Genomic DNA, 22,813 nt, shown 5'->3' with positions numbered 1-22,813 from the left:
CCATGCAGACAAATTTGATGCAGTGTGCGCTGTGTGGTCTGAGCACTGACAGGCTGACCCCTCCCCCCGCCCCCCCCCTACCCCTTCAACCTTTGCAGCGATGCTGGCAGCACTCATACGTCTATTTTCAAAAGACAACCTCTGGATATGACGCTGAGCATGTGCACTCAGCTTCTTTGGTCGACTATGGTGAGGCCTGTTCTGAGTGGATCCTGTCCTGTTAAACCGCTGTATGGTCTTGGCCACCATACTGCAACTCAGTTTCAGGGTGTTGGCAATCTTCTTATAACCTAGGCCATCTTTATGTAGAGCAACTATTCTTTTTTTCAGATCCACAGAGAGTTCTTTGCCATGAGGTGCCATGTTGAACTTCCAGTGACCAGTATGACAGAGTGTGAGAGCAATAACACCAAATTTAACACACCTGCTCCCCATTCACACCTGAGACCTTGTAACACTAACGAATCACATAACACTGGGGAGGGAAAATGGCTAATTGGGCACAAGTTGGACATTTTTCACTTAGGGGTGTACTCACTTTTGTTGCCAGTAGTTTAGACATTAACATCACAGAGTGTTGAGTTATTTTGAGGGGACAGCAAATGTACACTGTTATACTACTTTACATTCTATCAAAGTGTCATATCTTCAGTGTTGTCCCATGAAAAGATATAATAAAATATTTACAAAAATGTGAGGGATGTACTCAGTTTTGTGAGATACTGCATTTTTTTTTTTTAATTTTTTGATTCATTCATTTTCCTTTTTGTCGCTGAGTTTAGTCTAATTGTAGTCTTTTATTCTTTGAAGTCTAAATTATCAAGTAGGCATACACCATTTAAAAAACTACTCACAACACCAATTTAAATTCACACAGGTACACAAATATTATATGTATTAAAATGTAAATGTTTCATACATTTTTCTCTTTTGAATTCACCTCATTACTGTGATGCATTAAATTTAAACCCTGTGATACTAAAGAGTTTGGATGTTTCCTGTTTAAAGGCAGATTAGCACAGCAGGCACAATGATTTATAATTTTGGGGTTTGTAATTGAATACACATACTGCATAAGGCTCACATTTTTACTGAACTTGACGTCCAACATATCCCAATGTATACGTTATGCCTCAAGAAAACAAAGATGTCTTTCTCTTCTATAACAACAGAAACAGTGATGAATAGAACTCAAAAGACCTTTTTGACCTTCTAAATCCTAGGTTTTTTGTAGCACCAGTGGATGATTGTCAGGCGTTAATCATGTTCATCTGAATATCATGGTAAGGGTAATGCACTGTCACAGGTTTTTCAGAATGCATTTCTAGTTGACAGTTATGAGACAGTTGCAATGTCGTTGACAGTAAGAAACAATTATTGATTTTATTTCCAGGGGATTTTATTGATTGATCTGAAGAGGCTTTTAGATGCCAATCACCATCTCATTGACATGATCCAATAACATTTAATAACGGTGGAGTATTTTCCACATATCCATCCATCCATTTTCATTAGCTGTCAAGCACTGGAAGTTTGAGCCCACACCGGGGTTTGTGTGTCTAACAAATGGAAGAAGCTTTGATGTGCATGGCCATTGCTCACTTTCTTATAGTATTATAGATTACATGCAAACTTGTGTGGCAGGCATGTGAATAAAATGTACACCTGCATTTTTTAAACATTATACTCATGCAAAGATTTTCTCATATGCAGTGTGCATGTACAGTGTGGTGTTAAACTTTATTGTATATTTGCAATATTACATTTTTGAAACATCATATTACAGCACTTTATTATACTTTGTAATTCAAGTCATTTTGCTGCACCCGTCTCACACTAAGTAACGTTTTGTTTTCCCTAGGTGCATTTGTATTCCATTTCATAATGATGGGACTATTTAAACTTACTTTGTAACATCTTCATGCAGCAATTAAAATACTGCTGTTCTATGCTACTTTATGCTAGGCCATGGCCTAGCTGTGCCGCCACAGCCACATTTGGGCTTGTTTAAGTACTGTACGTAGATAAAGTCTTAATGGGGTGGGTGAGAATCTGATTTGTTAGTCTGGACTTTTAAATGAGATGTAATGATGGGGAGTGAGAGTGAGAAGTAAAGTATGATTTGATTTTTGCTGTAGTGGCAATTTTAGTGTTAAGACCAGAAAATGAGAGCATCAGTTATGGGAGTGAATAAAATATTACATCTATATGAATTCTTTGGCAAAGCAAGTAGTTTTGTTTTGGCACACTTGGCATACAGTGATTGGTTGTGAGGACACAGAGGAATTTAAATAAGATGATCAATTCAGAGGTAGGTGGTAGAGAAGACAGCATAAGGGGGAAAATGAGCAGAGTTGGGCAGAATAAATATAAGGAGGTCTTATATATCCATCCATCCATTTTCCAACCCGCGGAATCCGAACACAGGGTCACGGGGGTCTACTGGAGCCAATCCCAGCCAACACAGGGCACAAGGCAGGAACCAATCCTGGGCAGGGTGCCAACCCACCACAGGACGAGGTCTTATATAGCAACATAGAAATCTTTAATGATTAAGAAATAAGATTTTTTTTTTAATACACTTGAATGGGTTATGGTTTTTCATTTCTCTTTCCATTAAGTTTTGGGTTGGCAGATTATGTGCCTTTAAAGCGTAAGAGTTGACGCTGGAGATTCTGCTATTCTTGTACTGCTGGATCTTGCCTCAGCTTTCGATACTGTGGATCATCTGATTCTTATATCCCATCTTGAACAGTATGTACTGTAGGTGTCCAAGGTAAATGCACTTAAATGGTGTATATTTCTATTTAAACAAGAGTAGTTTTTCTATTCACCTAGATATGTTTTCATTCTCTTGAGCTCCTCTTACTTATGGGGTTCCTCAGGTTTTCATTCTTCGGCCAATTCTCTTTTTGATATACAGTACATGCTTCCTTTAGGCCTGATTGTCAGGAATTATGGCTTTTCTTTTCATTGCCATGTTGATGACTCTTAAATTTATGTCACTGCAATCAAACCAGAGTGGGAAAATACAGTCTCTTCATGTGTGTTTGACTTTCTTAAATGTAACGATAAAAAAATGAAATTGTGATGTATGGATGCCCGGAAATTTTGAGTGTCCTTGATGTTATTCTTGCATCACTTGCCATACATCATAAATCTTCAGTTAGGTGTGATTTTTCACAACTCATTCAAATTTGACAAATAGTTAAGCTCAGTGGTTAAATGAAGTATTTTCCAGCTGAGACTTTTAGTGAAGGTAAAGGCCTTTCTTTCCTTTAGTGATTCTTGAAAAGGCCATTTGTGCTTTTATAACTATTGGACTATTGCAACTCTCTGTATGTAGGTATGATCAGGCATTGTTACAACTAGTCCAGAACGCTGCTGCTCACCTATTGACAGGCTCTCACAAACATGACTAGACCTTACAAATCTGACCTAGCTCTATTTGCTTCTGGTCCACTACAGAATTGATTTTAAAATCTTGTTATTTGGTTTTAAATGTTTAAAAGGAATGGCCCCCTCTTATTTTTCAGAACTCATTCACATTCACATGGCACCAAGAGCACTGCAGTTTATTAGCCAGATGCTGTTAGTGGTGCCAAGGTCGATGTGGGGATCGGGCATTTGCAGTGGCCGCTCCCTGTCTATGGAATAACATAGTATTATATTAGGTCTGCCCTGACATTAGATACTTTTATGTTATCATTAAAGACTTATTTCTTTTTGTTAACCTTTGACCCATAAGAGGTTGCATATTATGTTTATATTTGTTGGTTCATGTACATTCCTGATTCTGAGTGTGTGTGTGTGTGTGTTGGGGGGGTGTATTTTGAGTATATCTTTCATTTACGGTTTGTCATGATTGTGCTTTTGTAATTTGTATATTGTACTGTTGTTGTCTTTGTCTTTGAACCAGAAACTAAACCACAGCCGAACTTTACTTTACAAAATATTTATATCAGTAGAGTCGGTAAATAGCACCTTGTTCCAATTTTATTTCGATTTTATAAAGTTAAAGAGTGAAACTGAAAAGAAGCAAATTACAAATAATTACAGATTTGCAATAAACAACATAACTTCACTATATATTTATCCAATTAATTTAAAATAATACTTATAGGCTTTACTTTGATGGGAGTAACAAACACTTACTGTTTAACCCCTGACTTCCTGTAATTCTATTTCCACTTCCTTACAACTATTTACAGTTGAACATTCATAAGGTTGTGTTAACATTCCTTTGAATAACCAACAGCTATTCTGCAAGACAGAACTCTCCCTGCCTAATGCCAATATTAAAAATCTAACCTGAACACATTATAACTTATTTCATTCTTAACTGTCTGTTGACAAAAGCAAGACAACCTCTGATGCAGGTCTCAGCTATGTCTTTGAAAGATCACGGACTGCAGTTTTAAATTCCACTGTCTGCACCTTCCCCGTTTCTTTAAGCATTTCTTATGCAGCACTTTGGTTCAGTTTAGGCTGTTTTTAAATGAAGTTTCACTTGACTAAGAGACTGCAGCTCCTAAACAATGCCCATTCCGATTGCATGTTTTCTGGAAGTTTTGTTTGAAGATGGAAGACAGTCACAAATGGAGTTGCTGTATACAGAGTAGATGTATTGTTTTGAGATTTTGATCATTCACATTCGCTTGCATGTTTGTATTATTTACACATTTAATGACTGTTATTAAACAATAATTTTTATTGGCACATGGAGCGGGCTTAAATGGGGTCAGGGAGACATGATTGCTATCTCTCATGAAACATCTAGTAGTGGTATGGTGTAGCCAAAAGTGGAGAGTGCTTGATGCTTCTTGACTCATATGAGGAAGAGAGGGGTTGGGAGCATGCCCTGATAGCGCATTGCCATACCTACCACACAACAAACCACCAGGACTGGGACCTGAGTGCAGCAGGTGACATCTCAGCTCCACACTGGAAGAGTGTGAGGTTTTTCTACTGTGGCTGGAGTGCCAATCTTGCCACCAACCCTCATGTTTTCCCTGTAAATTGGAGGACCTGCTTACAGGGCTGGATGCAGATTAACATCATCCCCAAGACAGAGCAACTGCAGGTTAAGGGCCCTGCTCAAGGGCCCAACAGAGTAGTGTCATTTCTGCCATTTACAAGATTTGAACCGTTAACCTTCCATTTTCCAGTGCAGATCTCTAGGCTCAGAGCCACAACCCCACCCTTGATTCATATGGTTTCTGTTTTACTCTTGTGATTGCTCTTTCAATTTGTGACATTTTTATTCTTCATTCAACCATATGCCTAGGAGATCTTGAACTTTACTTTTACTTAGCTTTTACTGTGTGTTTGTTATTCTTCTTCAAATGGCGCTCACATGTCCCCTGCAATTCTTTTTTGCATTTTTCTGCATTTGCCACTGAACACACCAAATGTCACACAGACATCTGTCTTCAAGGTTTTGCTTCCCCCTCACTTTTCTTCTTGAGCAGCCAATGTTCCATTTGTTTTTCTAAACATTGTATATTTCAGATAGCATGTCTAGCATGGAGACCTTTTCTTATGTCTTTTGGTGTGAAAGTCTGTTTTAAAATTATTCTGAAGCAGGGTCATTTCGCAGAGTATTTCATTTCTAGAATTAACTTTTTAAAATTACAAATTGCCGTTGAAAGCCAAAAAAGTCGGTTAATATTTTTTGTTCAATTTAATCAGATGCCAGTAGACTGTTGAAAACACTTTTTTATGAGTGTGTCCTTGCAAATAGTCATTTATCAAAGTGTCCATGACATGTCTTGCTGTTTTATTTTCACTTTGACTTTGTACTTTTGACTGAAAATGAGAAAGAGTAGAGGAAAAATGTTCACCTTGAGAAATCTCAGTGCTGAAAATGCCAAAATGACATAAACCATCCTCTCCCGTCTCCCGCCTCATTTTTTTGTCTACAATGCTGCCCATAACCCCAAACAAGCAAGAATTAGAAGAATGGTGTATTTCATAATTACAACTGGAAATCTCACAATATCACTGAGGCTTTTTGTGTCAGATCTTGATTTTTATTTTCATAAAAGATTATTTTGCTGCTACTATTGTGATTCTATTTTGTTTTGCATAAGGACAGCCATTTTGTGTTTTTATGCCATGGGCAACACTATGTTGTTTACCATTAGCATGTACACTTGCCAGTCATATGACTTGCATCATGGGACCTAAGACATCACAGCATTGTCATTATAAAATGGATTGACACACTAGTCTTAGTGTTCAAGGTTGGATTATTTTACTATCATCCTCTTTCTGTTACTACTTCCTCCATAATGGAGAGGAAGAATAGAAGTTGCTCCTAAGAAGAATTTATTGTAAGGACCTTTTGCTATATTTTCCTGACATTGATTTTGCTGGGTGATTTAGATGTCGGTACTTGGTTTTGTGACTTACAGCAGTGTTGGGCAGTTACTTTTAAAAGTAACCTAATTGATTTGCTAATTACTACCACAAAAGTAACTAAATGTGCTATGTAATTACTTATAATAAAATGTAATGCATTGCAAACATTTAATTACTTTTGCGTTACATTTTCTTCTTTTGTCTGAAAGGCTTGCCAGCATCTAGTATTAAATCCTAAGCCCATTTACCAACCCTCGTGAAACTCAAAAGAAACATTGCCAAATTTGACAATCTTCTAGTGTTTAATAAATATATTTAGTCATTTAGGAGCTGTGAAGTATGTAACAGTGGTTCTCAACCCGTGGGCCGCGGACCAAAGGTGGGCCGTGACAGGAAATATGGTGGGTCGTGCTAAAGTCTTAAATCAGCACCAAAATTAGACAAAAAGTCAGAAGAAACAAGAAAATAATGTGCATTTTTTACGCATTCTTAGCGGCAGACTGTACGTACGGATGCAAGCTGCAGGATTTTAGGGCTTAGAGACGCTTTGTTTAATTTAGTTATTTTAGTACTTTAGTTCTGAATTAACTGGTCATGCACAAGATGAATTAGCGGAGCTGTCTAGTGATCGCACATTACAAACCAAATTTGACGATCCAGCTACGGATATCTCTTCCTTTTGGTGCATAGTTTCGCTTGAATATCCGTTGTTGTCAGCACTAGCGATGAAAATTCTTATACCTTTTTCAACAACTTATTTGTTTGAGGTTTCATTTTCTGCATTGACTGCCATGAAAACAAAATATTGGTCAAGAATGAATGTGGAGGATGATCTTCGAGTGTGTTTATTAAAAATTTCAGCCAGAATTGACATGCTATGTAAGCCCAAACAGCATCATCTTTGACAACTTTACTAATGTAAATGAAAATAAAATAAACCAGATAATGAGTATCGTTGTCTCTCTATTATTATTGTATTTGTGTAGCAAGCAATGAGCAACTAAACATGTAAAGAAAAAATTATATAATACCATATATTAGTAATATTTACCCCCAATTACTAAATGCATGAGCAATAAATTATATGCCAGCGAAGGCTAACATATGAGCCGCAAAAATGTTTGAATTGTTAATGTGGGCCTTGCATAAACAGGGCCTGAGAACCACTGGTATATAACATCCATCACTTTTTTCCATCCCCAACACAAATCCCCAAAGATTTGTGGTATTAACACTGCGCTGAGCCACCATATCACACTGTTTTGTTTCAACATATCTGTAGCAAATGGCTGGATGACAACTAAACTCACATTTTATAGGTTTCTATTACTTGATTGCACATAGTGGCTGTAAACCAGGATTAAATGTACCACTCAGCACACGCAGGATTAAATGTATACGTATATCATTTGTTCAGTTCTTGCCAGGAGAGAATTAAATGCAGTACTTCTTTGAAATAACACAGTAATTGATTTTTTTGAGTGTTGGGAATAATCATCTTTGGTAATAACACAATAATGCATTTTGTTACTTTATAAAGTAATCTTCCTTTTAATGCATTACCCCCAACACTGCTTACATTTATGAGGCCTCACCTACTTTTTTGACCTCCCTTTTGCTTACCCCTTTTACATTGCTTATATCATTTTTTTTTCTTCTGGTTACCTCCTGTGCATGCCAGATCCCAGTCTGGCCATTACAGTGTGGAACTGGGCAGAGCCTTCCATAGTCCCATAGGAAGTATCATGTTTGCCTTAAAATTTTAAATTGTAACAATTGCCTTTGCCTTTACCAGCTGCTTCACTCTGAGTAGAGGAAGTCATAATGTCCAAAGTAGAACAAGCAACAATGTGACTGAGTTTAAAAGATGTCTTGTCTTTCTGGCATTTGTTTCGCTTAGCAGCTCAGTGGTGTCGAACTCCGGTCCTGGAGGGCCGCAATGGCTGCAGGTCTTCACTCTAACCACCTTCTTAATTGTTTTTGCTGCTAATTAACTTCTTCTTCCCTAGATTTAATTAACTCGACTCAGACCCCTTAGTTCTTTCTATTTCCTTAATTAGCAGCCAAACAATAATGAGACACAAAATGAGCAAACAGGTGACCAGCTAACCACATTATCTGAACATAAAGAAAGGTGAGGGTTTCGGTAAGGTTGATCTCTCAGGTCAATAATCTGAAAAAGAAAATCAACAATTTGGGAAATGTCTGTGGTAGCAGAATGAGAGCAGCAGCAAGCCATGGAATTAAGTAACGGGTTTAATTAACAGAAAGAATTGGCTTCTCATTAAGAAAATGGTTGGAGTGAAATTGGTTGGAGTTTGAAACCCCAGTTTAGCTGGTCATCTGTTGGCTTGTTTCACATCTCATTTCTGTTTGGCTGCCATTTAATGAAGAAAAGAATCAATTTACAGGACCAAATCCTTAAAGACCGGGCTATTAAAAGGAAGGGAAAAGGAGTTAATTAGCAGTGAAAACTGGTCACTGATTAGGAAAATGGTTAAAATGAAAACCTGCAGCCACTGCGGCCCTCCAGGCCTGGAGTTCGACACACGTGGTTTAGCTTGGATGTTTTTACTAAATTAAGTTAGAATAGGATATTTAAATTCTTTAGGTCAGGGCTTCTTAAACTTTCTTTCTCACAAACCAATCTTACCCTTTTTGTGTCTTTGAGATCCATTCCATGATAATCGTCAGATCATAGTGCAGTCATACTTGGAGAATCGCCACTGCTCATTATAACAGGGAGGTTTCCCCTTCGAGAATCACTAGTAATCGTCACAGTACAGTGATGTCAACTGCTTAATTAACTTGCAGCAACTCTCTGCTTCACAGTTCGCAAACCATATGAAGAGTGAATCGCGACCATACAAGATTCACGATCCAACACTACCAAAAATAACATAAAAATAAAAAAATAGATGTTTCTGTTTTAGGTCAGTAAAGCACAAAACCAAATCTAAATCATTTAGCAGGCCACAAAACTGAGATTTTTAAAGAAAAAAATCTATGGTGTTAAAGCAAACAAAATGCCAACAATTCCCAGCAGGAACATGTCAGAAACTGAACAAACAAAAGCAACAATGAAGCAGCCTGCCAACAGACAAAACAAAATATCCTTGCCCAACATGTATCTTGGAGCATATACCACTCAAAAATAAAGCAAAAATAACATTAAAAGTTTGTCTTTGTTTGTATTTGCATTAACCATAGTTTCTATGTTTGATGTCATTGGTGAGCAGTGCTTCAAGCACCAGGATATAAACATGGAAACAAATACAAACACAAAAGAACACCGCCCAAAAGCATGTTCAGACAGCCACAGATATTTTTAGTAGTGGTTAACTCATTCTTATGATAAAATCACATTTTTTTCTAATCTTGAAATCCCTAAGTGGCTGAAAGATAGGCTTCAAACTGGTCACCGTAGAATAAAATAACAAAATCTTTCACAATCAGGCCATCTAAAAGTAACAGGTGTGACCTTTGTTTGCCAACTCATCACCTGTTCTGCTGTTTGAAGTGCACTGTGATTGACAATGAACTGTGCTGACAGCGTAATTGCTGTAATAACAGGACATCAGGCAGATTTTTCAGGATACAGAAAATTGATTATTGTGCACTGATTATTATAATACTTGAAATGTTCCTTCCTGAAGTAATCTATCTTGCATCTTTTCACTGATTTGTTGAAGACAAGACAATCTGAAATTAAATTCCATTATTCTATAATTCCTTAGTCAATCTTTTATAGACCACTTTTTATTCAGATCACTGTCTTGACATATATTACATACATACAGATAATTTAGAATACAGTAAATTTTCATTACATGTTAAGCATGCAAGTGTGGCTAATGCTACAAATCATTTGTGGTCAGAACTCATGAACTTAGTTAAGGGACCCAACACTCTGTATATATTGCGAGGGACGGCCATCATCCTTACCTGGCAAGGACACCATTAACTGGTGAAAAACTGGCCTGAAATGGCATATACAGGACAGTATCTACCCAGGACCACCAGATGGCAGCTCCATTGGGTTGCAGCGGCACCATGGGATTTGGAGTTTTTTGACTAAGCCTGGTAGGGTTCCATTCGGTGCCACCAAGGCATGCTGCGGGCAGCCGGAAGTGGAGCAACGAGCACCTGGAGAACTGCTGGGTGCCTTATATAAGGGGCCAGTGGACAGTACTCAGTATATATATACTATATACTACTATACTATACTACTATATATACTAGGGGGCTTTGCCCCCTGCGCGCATCGCTCGCCAACCCCAATGTTTGGTTTTCCGGATACACACTTTTAAGATTTTTCTTTTCTTTGAATTGTTGCTATTTCATTAGTTTCACTTTTATTTCAGAACTTCTTTAAAAACAATATTTGGAATCTTTCGAGTCCCAACATACTGAATGAGGATTTTAAATGAGGTCCGTGACACATGTGTTTAATGACTTTGTACCATAAATCGGGATAGGTTTCTCTGCTTGGCATTTCAGCACAGACAAAATGATCTACATCATCAGCAGTTAATAACTTTTTTTGCAAAGTAACCAATAAACGCATGTGAGGTAAACCCTGTTTTTGAAATTCTCTGACTTAAACTTCAAAGCCTTACAATATTTACATACTTCAGACATATCACCATATGTCCATATATTCAATCTCTATCTGCCTTTTTGTTATTTCTCCAAGTAATAATTTCTCTTTGTTTGCGCTAATGCAATGTTTACTTTCTTTGTTTTGACACTGTCGTTTTTTTCTGCTTTCATATTCTGTATCTTGCTCTGCATGTGTTTCGCGCCTACATTTTTTTTGAGTCTTTTGAATTCCACTGTTTTCATTATCTCTAACCTGCTCTGCATGTGTTTGGCCCCCTTGTTTTTTAACCTCTTTATGACATTTTACTTTGTTTTCTACTCTTTGTCTTCTATTTCTGACCTCGCTTTGTCCTGCTATTTTTTCAATTACACCTGGTCCGTGATGATTATTTTCCTCTTTTTTCTAGTAATAATTTCCTTTTGTTTGTGCTAATGCGGTCTTTACTATCTTTTTTTGATACTGTAGTGACCTCCGCATCGAAAAGAGAACAAGTAAAAAAAAAAAAAGACAGACGTAGTGAAGTCTCACAAAAGTTTTACTTGAACAATCAAGAAAAAGAACGCTGACTTTGTAACCCCAAACACAACTTTCTAGCACCCTCTCCAGCCCCCCCCCCCCTTACCACATCAATCAATACCCCGCTGTCAGTCTTCTGTGCTGTACTCCACCCTCCCTCAATCGAACCTAAGAGTCCTCCAAAAAAAAAAAAAGGCTTCAACCTGGAAGGGATACTACAATACTTTAGAATTTTCCTGCTTTCATATTCTTTACCTTTCTCTGCATGTGTAATGCGCTATCGTTTTTTTTTGAGCCTTTCGAATTCCTCTGCTTTCATAATCTCTAACCTGCTCTGCATGTGTATAGCGGCAACGTTTTTGAACGTCTTTATGAAGTTATACTTTGTCTTTTAATTCTGAGCTCAATTAGACATGCTTTTTTTCTATTTCACTTGTTCCGGACTGATTATCACTTTCCTTATTTTCTGAATTTGCACCTCGATTATTCTTTTTCTTTTTTGCATCTTTTTCTCTCCATTGCTTTTGGGTCTCTTTTCTCCGCGCTGCTCTTTCTTCTTCGCTTTATCATCAACGTTTTATCTATAACGTATTGTCCTTATACGGTTTATATGCACTGAGAGCCCTGGACCTGTGTGTGCTCAAAACCTTGACACAACCGAGTGTTTTACTGCCCGTGGTCTTATTTGATATTGGTTATAAGTAGGGAGTGTCTTGCAAGAATCTTATGTTCTACGTCCCCGCAAGACGGTCCTGAGTCAATCTCTTGGCACAAAGTCTCATGTTTAAGGTCCCCCGCGAGATGCTTCTTGGCCAATCTCTTTTGTTCTGTTGCTGGTTCAGCAGTTGTCCTTCCTTGGACCACAAGTACTAACCACTGCATACTGGGAACCCTCTACAAGACCTGCTGTTTTGGAAATGCTCAGAACTAGTCGACTAGCCATCACACTTTGACCGTTGTCAAAGTCACTCTTATTGCACACTTTATTGTGTTGTAGATTTAGTTTTAAATAAATAAATTTTCGATTTCTGACCATCAATCTATACTCAATAACCCATAATGACAAAGTGAGAGCATGTTTTCAGAAAGGTTTGCAATTTTTAAAAAAATCAAAAACTGAAATCTCATTTGTATAAACTTTCAGATCCTTTGCTGTGGCACTCCAAATCACATCTGTCAAGATAAGTAATTGTTAAACACTTCCTTATATGAAAGTTGATGTTAACTTCTTGTAATTGAGGGATGATCCCTAACTCGCCCTAGAGACATGGTGGTTGCAAGAAAGATGGCTGACCTGTAAATGAAACACTAGAGTATTTCATTAGTAAAGACTTTATTTAAATAAATCTTTCTGTGTTACTTTCAACTGTATTAAAGTCAAATATTACAGAACCCAAAGAACATGACAGTATCCTGGTTTTCATTCCAACCCAATTGCTTAATTAGAAACCAATACTTTCCAATCTCAGACCTTATTTAATTTTATTTCTTGCTAGTCTGCAATGTAAGGTTCTTATATCATAGATTTCTTCCTTTCCAAGGATGTCATCCAAATGATTTGAAGCCTAAAACGTTTGATTTTCAGTCTGTCATATTTTTCTGTTAAGTGTTTTATTAAATCAAACAGTGCATGATGAATCCACAGAGATGTAAATGGAAACAAGTTAGATGGAGATCTGCTGGCTGCTTTGTCATTTCCATCTTATTGCTAATAAGGAGCCATTAAACAGTGAATGCAGCTGTTTAAGTTAGAAACTAAGCAATTAAGGTTGGGGAACCTTAACAAGCGAGACCACTAAAATGAAGCATCAAAATGTCATTTAAGCAATAAGTGCTTCATCAGCAATAACTGTCTTCTCACAAAGAAACTGGGTTGTAACAAAAACCTGCAGCCACTGTGGCTCTCCAGAACCGACATTGCCCACCCCTGCACTAGTGCATTATAAAGTATGTGAAAACATAGAGGATTGAGCTAAAACTCACTTACTCAAAAATGGAATATTTTAAAATGAACCACATTAAAAAGTAAAGTTTTCTACACTACAATAATAACAAGCCGCAAATCATGGGTTTAAAAAAATGTCTTTTGGTTGTCGCAGCACCCAAATAAATTTGGAGCTGCACACACTCACTGCTAACAACACAAACATAATGCTTAGTTTGAAATTAACAAAGAAATATTATTAGATGGAGCACAGCACCTGAAAGACTTCAAGTCTAACTCATTAGTCATTGGACAACATGGCCTGCCTATTGCATTTTCTACGTAGGAAGTCCTTTACAAGACAACTGCTCACTACTCTATAACATGTTTAAGGCTAAAATTAAAAGAGACTTGCTCATTGCCTTTAGTGAAGATGTGTAACAGAAGTTAAATGCTGAAGTTATAGTGTACTATATACAAGTCTTTTAAATGTGATAGTACAGTGTGATTAACACCAAGTACAATCTTTTCCATGGTGTATTCTTAACTCTGCTAAAAAAATCATTTTTGTACTAAATTGCTGGCTGAAAACTCCTTTTCTTTTGGGAAATGCACAGAAGAAAAAAAAGTAGTATTCAGAAACTGATTTATTGCTGTGCAGACACATTTACTTACTGCTAATGTACTGTAATTATTATAGAATATTTGGTTCTTTATTTTAAACTATTGTGGTGGGGTGTGTAGGTTTGCAACGTATTTTAGATGATTCTGCTATTCTGTGAACTGACACGAGCTTCATTTACAATGATTAATAGCAGCTTTTAAGAATCTGCCAAAGTAAGCTTCAAACATGTGACCCCCATTTGTGTCTGTCAAGGAATACAAAAGAAATACATTACCAAGCAAACAATATAAATATATATATTTTTTTAATTGCAGAGCAGTAAGATATATGGTTAATTTTCTGTGCAAGCTGAAAACAAGTTTAAGATACCTTAGACAGCATTCAGAAGGTTTCAAATACCTGGACGTTATTGTAAACTGTTTTTACATTCATTTCAACTTTCACTTTAAATTACAGCTCTGTTTGAATGATTGCAGGAAATTATGACAGACAATACATATACATATACAGTACAAGTGAGAATCACCCACCAAGCTGATTCTGCAAGTTTTGAATTTCATTTAAATCTGTATTACTGCAGCATAGTTTTTGTCTGCATAAGGTATTTGCTCCTGTTGAGAATGCTTCATGTAGTGTATTTATCTTAAGCTTCTTAAAATTAAAACTGTAAGAGAACATTGTAAACATATTAAACAACAGAGTCTCTGATTTAATTTATGGATATGATTTACAGCGTGACACATACATAATTTTTAACACAAGGCAAGTAAAGCCTTGTAAAGCTACCAGTGCTCAATGATTCAAAGTATTATGAGCTCATAACTCTCTGCACATTATGTTTTGTAATTGCATTTTTGTCTTTTGAAGTACTTTGTTGTTTATATGTTTTATTATATTATAGGAATAAAAAAATCAAAATGAGTTCATTTATTTTGTAAAATACACATAGTTAGACAAAGAGAAAATGTAATGTACAAATGAATAAGAAGTATAAAGCTAAACCATAGCTCTACCACTTTGCTGTCTACCACAGGTCTCAAACCCAGATGGGATGACATAATACAGTATCTACCTCTCTGCCATCACAAAGGCAATCTTCTTTATTAACCTCTGTGTCAATCTAAAAATTGCTTTAACTCTGGACTCACATAGTCAGCAGCTCAAAGTCAGTGGGCTTATTTTCAGAAGCACAAGGCTGAAGCCTGTGCAGTTCTTAGAGGACCAGGTCTCTGAGGAATCATCAACTCTGTTTGTCTTGAATGGGCACCATGGCACCACTACTATCAGAAATGCCATGTCATTAATCCAGACCAGCTTCATGGATGGGGAGCTGGAGCTTATCCCAGCTAGCAAAGGATAGGGTGCTAGTCTATCGCATGGTGAACACACACCCCCACACACCAAGACCAATTTAATTCACATAACCTGAATGTCTTTAGACAGTGGGAGGAACAACCTAGGATGTGAATCCTGGTCTCCTAGTGAGAGGCAGCAATGCTACCATGAATGTGCTGCCTGACCAAAAATGTCCTTGTACCTAATCGGCTACAAGTGCAACATGCTCCCTGCTTTCCTGCCTAAAGACCATCAAATACTCCAGCAGTGCAATATTTAAAACATTTAAAGGTTCAAACTACACATGCAGACAAAATGCATCAGGATAAACATCATATCTTAGGTCCTGTAAAGCTAAAGACCAGACGGGCAGCATGTCAAGCTGCACAGCCCAGGCTACCCTTTTGGAGAAACTGACACCAGACAGTGAAACTGGGCATATATGACAGCTCATTGTGAACACTAAGGGGTACTTCTGTAGTATTGTTTAATCAAGAATAAAAGCTCAAAGGCCAAGGTACAAAACATCAGAGTTTTATTTCATAAATAAATATTTTACCCAGCAAGAAGACATAAACAAAAGGACAAATAAAGCCACCAGAAATGTAATCAAATAATAAACACCTACTCATTTTCAAAGCCTTCCTAGGGTTACCTCAATCACCTTTCTCTCTTATTTTCTCTGATACTGAGAACTTTTTCTCACACCACGAAACTGCTTCTTGCCAACATCCTTCCTGAATCAGGGGCAGCTCCATGAATTTTGTGGAGACACCAGGCTGGAGTTGTCTTTATCAGGTTCTGGTGTTACTAAATAACTATAGATTGGATTGCCACAGAGGGTTGGATCTGTACAAAAGCACCTATGCTGGCTATTCTCACACATGGGGAGAATGGCCCCATAGGTATACTAGAAATACAGTGTGCCCTTTATTATTCCAGAGGTGTTGCCAACTTTAACATTCTATCACTGACCTGTCCATAACACTGATTTTTATGCCAGCGGCCTTTACGGGGCAGTCTGAGCACACAAAATGCATACTACCCCTGGCAATACTGATGTCATTTCACTGCCACTTCATGTTTCTGATACTTTGACAGAGTCCTGCACCAGTTTCATACAACCTTATCCTGTTTGCAATAGTGGTCCAAGACCAAGCTTTCCACTACACAAAGTTCTCATTAAAGATGTGTCTTCTGTCTCCATTTCACAGATGTATATCCACTGGAGCTGCAACTGCACATACACATCCATAAAAATGTTGATGATTATAGATAACACCACCTAGATCTGACAGAAGTTTGACCCTGATCTGGACTAATTAAGTAGGTTCAATAAGGGATGAATATGTATATATTTCTTTATTCTGGTTTATAGTTTTTCACTTTAGCCAATAGGGCCACAATGATTCAACAAGCTTTAGAGAAGTACCACTTCCTCAATCTTCTTTTCCTTGTTGACACCACATAATGTACTTTTCTTTTTTTTTTTTTTACCAATTCATACCTAATATCATTTAACATTACTAAAACAGGTAGCATAGTGGGACAGTGATTAACACTATTGCCTCACAGATACACTGCCTAGAGTTTGAATCCTGCTTCCGGTGGCTATTTGTGTGAACTCTGCATGGTCTCCCTGTGTCTAATCTCCTCAAATCACAAAAACCTGAATTAGTTGAACTAATTGGTTGTCCAGGGCTGGTTTCCATTTTCCTCTGTTGATACAGTATAAGCTTACCCCCCCCCCCCCCCCCCCCCCCATGACCCCAACTTGCATTAATTACCCAAAATATCACAGTTATTACCCAAATATAGCAACTGAATTGCACATCATGTTTTGATATTTAAGATGACTGTTTGTCTTTGTCAATGTACATGATTGCCTCTTTCAGTATTTCTATTATAATGTAAAGACAAGGAAATGGTGAACAAATTTGTTAAGTAAATTACAAATTTATTTACCAAGTCTAAGTCATCTGTAATCCCTAATAGGGTATCAGGTGTCATTTACTAAAGTGAATTAATGAAGTCAATGATTAATGGTGCCCAGAACGTATTACTTCACAGTGTGCTGCATTTTGCTTTCTTATTTCTTTAGTATTCAAGGATTTGCTTTGGACAGTGATAACAATCAATACTCATTTGATTAATATACTCAATAAAACTGCATCCTGGAAAACAGAGCAAGTCACCATAGTCCGAGAAGAGATTAAACTTTTCTGCTATCAGTGATCTACAGAAATAATCATGATGATGTTTGAACTTGCCTTTTTTAATTTAGGTGGTTATTTACTTGTGCACTAATAATTTTCCTCTAATTAAGATAAAAACAAAAAAAGTCTAATTCTGTGCAAATGTTAGGTTGATTTTTGAAATGTCATCTTCTGGTTTTATAGATTGCATTATTTAAAAATCAGCACTAATATTTTTCTCTATTTCTTTTTAAGGGATATCCATGCCTATTCCAGTATTTGGATTAAAGGATTTCTCCAAAGTGTTAAAAGGTGGCAGCTGTTTCCTAACAGATGACAACTTTGTTCTGGTGGGATCCTTTGTGGCCTTTTTCATCCCCTTGACCATCATGGTGGTGACATATTTTTTGACAATCAGAGCTCTGCAGAATGAGGCTACTATGTGCTTGGACGAGCTGGTCCCAAAACCCAAATGGACATCATTTAGTTTCCTCCACCAGAGCTCTTTGTCTTCAGAAAAACTTTTTCGAAGATCTCTAAGCAGAGATGCAGGAATGAATGGGCGTAGGACGATGCAGTGCATCAGCAATGAGCAGAAGGCCTCTAAAGTCCTGGGGATTGTCTTCTTCTTGTTTGTGGTGATGTGGTGTCCTTTCTTTATAACCAACGTGCTGGCTGTGATCTGTAAAGACACCTGCAATACAGCCATCATGGAAATGCTGCTCAATGTATTTGTGTGGATTGGCTACTTGTCATCCGCAGTGAATCCTCTGGTTTATACCTTGTTTAACAAGACCTATCGTTCAGCATTCTCACGTTATATCCACTGCCAGTACAAAGAAGAAAAGAAGCCTCTGCAACTTATTTTGGTCAACACTCTCCCACCACTGGCTTACAATTCCACACAATTGCAACTGGGAGACATGGAAACCCTAAAAAATGGCAGTCGGATTGATCCCAAGGACTTTTCAGTACTTGCCATTGGAATTAACAATTTTAACACTTCAAAACTCAGCAAAGGGAAGAGTAAAGAAAACGTGAGCGCTGTATAGCTGCTTCTCATTAATTTTGTATCTGGACAGGAGTCATTGTAATGCAAAAACTTAATCAAAACTGATGTTAAAGAAAGGCTCTTAACACCGAGGGAAATAATGAAAAGATCTTTCTTTTAACAGAGGTAGCATTATTTTCTTCAGGAATCGTTTTTTTTCTGTGAAAAATCATTGATTGAAAGCAGTCTTTTTTGCTCATTACAAAGTACATAGCAAATTCCAAAATGAAATATGTGGAAGATTTTTTTTTTTATAAAATATACTTTCTGTTAAGAGTTGACTCATATTTATGCATACGCACATATATACAGTATATTATATAACATATTACATATTTAATGACTGTGTTATATAAAAATCAAAAATGTTATAATTTCTCAGAAGGAACCTTTACGATCAGATTTTGCAATATTTCGTCTATTTTTTCAAAATATCTCAAAATTTGTTTTGGTGATCAACAATTAGAAAAAAAAAATACATTCAAAACATAGTAAATGCACTTTAATATACTCCACAGTACACAAGATTGTGGAAGGTGGCACATGTTAAGAAATGGTTGTTGATAGACTATTTTTATATGTTTGATAGTGCATAGTTTAAACTAAGTTTTCTGTTTGCACCTGAAGTTTACTGTTCACGCTAATCATTTTCATCATGCTCTTGTGCTCTTCTACAAATTGAGATCCTGATGTCCATCTCCCTGTGTTATAGAAGACATCTTGCTTTATCCAGTCAGAAGTGTATGTTTACTTGGATAACAGAATCTGGTTTCTACTGAAGACATGATAAGTCTCCCTGCATCATTGTGTCCTCAGGGTATTGAGTGTGCTTTAACTTTCTTTGATGACAACCATACCTTTGCTCCAGACAGCTGTATCAGTAATTTTCAATCCATTAAGTGACTTCTGTTTACAGTTATTGTTTTTCCCTTCTTTAATCCCAGTTCTCTTACTGTTTTTATGATTTTTCTGATGATCAAACATTTGAGAAGATTTGACCTACTGATTCTTGTTCCTGAGCTATCCTTTTTATTTCCAAATTTGTAGGAAAGCACCTTCCCTTAGAATGTGAGTACAGCTCTTGAATCTTTGGATCACTGAGCAAAATCAAACATTGATGGGCAGTCAACTCCCACCCCAAGTGCTCACCATTCTGTTGAGACCCAGGCACATACTTTATTAATGTATGTCCATGTAAGCAATACTTTAAAAGGCATATCTCACTGTTTTGTATTTAATACATGACCCTATGATGAGGTAGTGGCACCATTCCTAAACAAAATGACAATTCTAGCCAGTTTTAATACAGACGTTTTCATTTAGCTTAGTCGTTTAACAATGTTCAGTTGATCTTCACCAGATTCTTGAAAGTCTACAGTTGAATTTCAGTCCCAAATGGGAGAAGAATGAAGGGAAGGTACCAACAGCAGAACCACTTTTAGTTACACTAGTGCCATAAGTAAGGTGACCCTTTGTGTTTGGACCTCAGCATTATCATTAAAGCTACTGCCATAGTTCAATCCCAGAAGGTGAATGCACCACAGAGGAAGATACAGATGAACTCAAGCTCATTTACACTTTAAATATCTTTCATGAAATTACAATGAGCTTGAACTTAGTCATTCTATTTTTTGTTTATTTTGAAGTGTCCCATGCTCTCATTAATTTTAACTGAACTGAACTAATATTGTTCACACAATATTTTTTAACCAAATAATTTCCTTATTCCATCCATCCATCATTTTTCCAACCCGCTGAATCCGAACACAGGGTCACGGGGGTCTGCTGGAGCCAATCCCAGCCAACACAGGGCACAAGGCAGGAACCAATCCCGGGCAGGGTGCCAACCCACCGCAGGATAATTTCCTTATTTGTAACATCAAAATATGTAATGGTTGTTTATGACATCATTTCCTTCATCTTCTTCATTTTCAGCCTGCTATTCCTGATAAGAGACCTCTCTGTTAACAGACTGAATCTGTCAGACAAAACTTTTCTGATCCTGTAACAGTATCCATCTATTAGTAGGGAATTTTCAGGGGCTCCATTGCCAATTCAGAAATATAATTTCTAACGAGTACCCCATGGTATACCCTAATTTTCCTCCATCTATGATTATTCATAACCAGTAATCACAGTTACAAATCTTTCTTTTGGTAAGAGAATCCCAATTCCAGTAGTTTGCTAGTGTGACTGTTTTGACAAAATAATGTCAAAGATAATAGAGTTGGTTTCCAAATCAAGAATAAATGATATTGCATGGAACTGATGCAATCTCTCATTTTCAATGCTGATTTCCCCTACCGAAGACTGTAAGGGTATTCCATATATCCCTCTGATTGTTTAATTGAAATTTCAGTGTTGCAGAGAGCCATCAGACACAAGGAAAGATTGATCCTTGATGGGATAGCAGTTCATTACAGGGCACAGTTGCCAACACACCTGCATATATTCATAGTAAGCTAATTTAGAGTTGGCCATTAAATGAGCCCAGACGTCTTTGGTATGAGGAAGTTAATTTGGAATGTCCTAAAAAATAAAAAGAAAAGAAAAAGAAAAACAGACATAGATGTAACAAGTGAATTCCAACATGATAGCAACTATGGTGGGAGTCAAACCCAGACTTTTGGAATTGATAGAGAGCATGCCAACCTCCTTGTCTTTAGTGCATAAAAGTATAAATATTTTGCTTATTTAAAAATTTATTTTATTTTTTATGACAATAACATCTAAATAAATTTATTGGGTGATGCTGAAACCTACATCTTGCATCCAACACATTCCTTAGGCTATACAGTAGATTTTTTATTTACAAAATTACATTTACAAGATTTCATTCAATCTTCATATTACAGAATTTTGTTCTTTAACTATTTTTGCAGTTTTGATTCAAGGAATGGCTGTAAATAGATATTTTCATCCTCCTTCAAGGTAATTGTTGATTAATCCTTGTTCGATTTTCAAAGATGCCTTGGGTCCAGGATATGTCTACTGTACAGCTGGATGAGACTGAGCCCAGGTAAAATTATCTGGACCTTCATCTATTGCAGAAAACAGAGTTCTACACTCTCTGTCTCACTACTTTTTAGAACAACTGTGACCATTTGTTTTTAATGTTGTAATCAGAAGCAATTTCCTACAAATTGACATATTGTTTATGCCTTCCAGTTGTCAAGTTAAAATTTGTAGTAAAAACACCTTCATATAAATGGGAAAAGTGTGGTTGAGCACATGCATGGACAGATGCCTTTTCCAGAACTGGATGTAGTTTTACATACAGTGGTGTTGAAGTAAGTTTTGACTTTCTGTAACACTAATTGGGTTTAAAAAAATGCAGAAAAGGTGTGGATGGAAGGACTTTAAATGTAACATTGTTATGCAGCTCTTTTAAAAAATGACCAATAATCTTCATTATCATTTTCTTTGTGAAAGTTGCCATAGCAATACATTGAGTTCCCAAACATGTCAAGAGATATAATCCCTCTGTAATGTCCAGAGTTTTTCCCAGGGTCGTTTTCCAGCAGCCCATGCCTGATACAATCCCTACCTATGGTAAATCCTAACTATATGCAAAAAACACATCAAATGTGTCCTTTCGATCCACAGAAGCAACATTTCTGTTCTGAGGTCCTCACATTTTGATGAGCTCTAGGCCAGCAATCCTATACATGAATCTCAGTTCAGCTACACTGAACTTAGGAACTTTGCTGAGGAAGAAGCATTTGCTTCTCCAGCATAATCTGCAACACAACTATGGCAGCTATACTAATTCATGAAACAATCTCTTGGTCACCCCTATCCCTTACTCTTGACAGACACCCAAGGTTCTTCATCTCATCTACTTGTAAAACTCACAGCTAATTCTCATTCCAACTAATCACGCTGAGTTGCAAGCCATTCCACTATCTCCAGGATGTTAAAGTCTAATGAAGGTAGGAGGACAATATTATCAGTAAGTAACATCATCTGCAAAACTTTAGGCTCCAAACTCTCTGAATGAGTCATTATCGTTCCATGAAAATCCTGAACAGGGGCACTTCATGGCAAGTATGCAAACACAGCTCTCATTTTGAAAATAACAGACCTCAATGGAATGCAACATATCCCCTGGAACTCCATATACATGCAGCACCTTCCACAAATATCTTGATGTAAATGGTTAAAAGATTTATGTGTTCCGCAAAGAGCTGAAAGGGATAAT

The 22,813-nt window shown here is 37.0% G+C and overlaps 1 protein-coding gene across 1 annotated transcript in view; it reads left to right on the top strand.

Moving 5' to 3' along the window:
• The window catches only part of LOC127527542 (5-hydroxytryptamine receptor 2A-like), a 70,827-nt gene extending 52,116 nt beyond the window's left edge, over positions 1-18,711 (top strand). Inside the window, exon 2 of the mRNA XM_051926612.1 lies at positions 17,817-18,711. Coding sequence (XP_051782572.1) covers positions 17,817-18,613 — 797 coding nt within the window. The 3' untranslated portion in view covers positions 18,614-18,711. The remainder of the gene's footprint in view (positions 1-17,816) is intronic.
• The last annotated feature ends 4,102 nt before the right edge of the window (positions 18,712-22,813 follow it).

This window comes from Erpetoichthys calabaricus, chromosome 4, assembly GCF_900747795.2.
Source record: "Erpetoichthys calabaricus chromosome 4, fErpCal1.3, whole genome shotgun sequence".
Lineage (NCBI taxonomy): Eukaryota > Metazoa > Chordata > Cladistia > Polypteriformes > Polypteridae > Erpetoichthys > Erpetoichthys calabaricus.
This window is presented reverse-complemented; position numbering and strand designations above follow the sequence as displayed.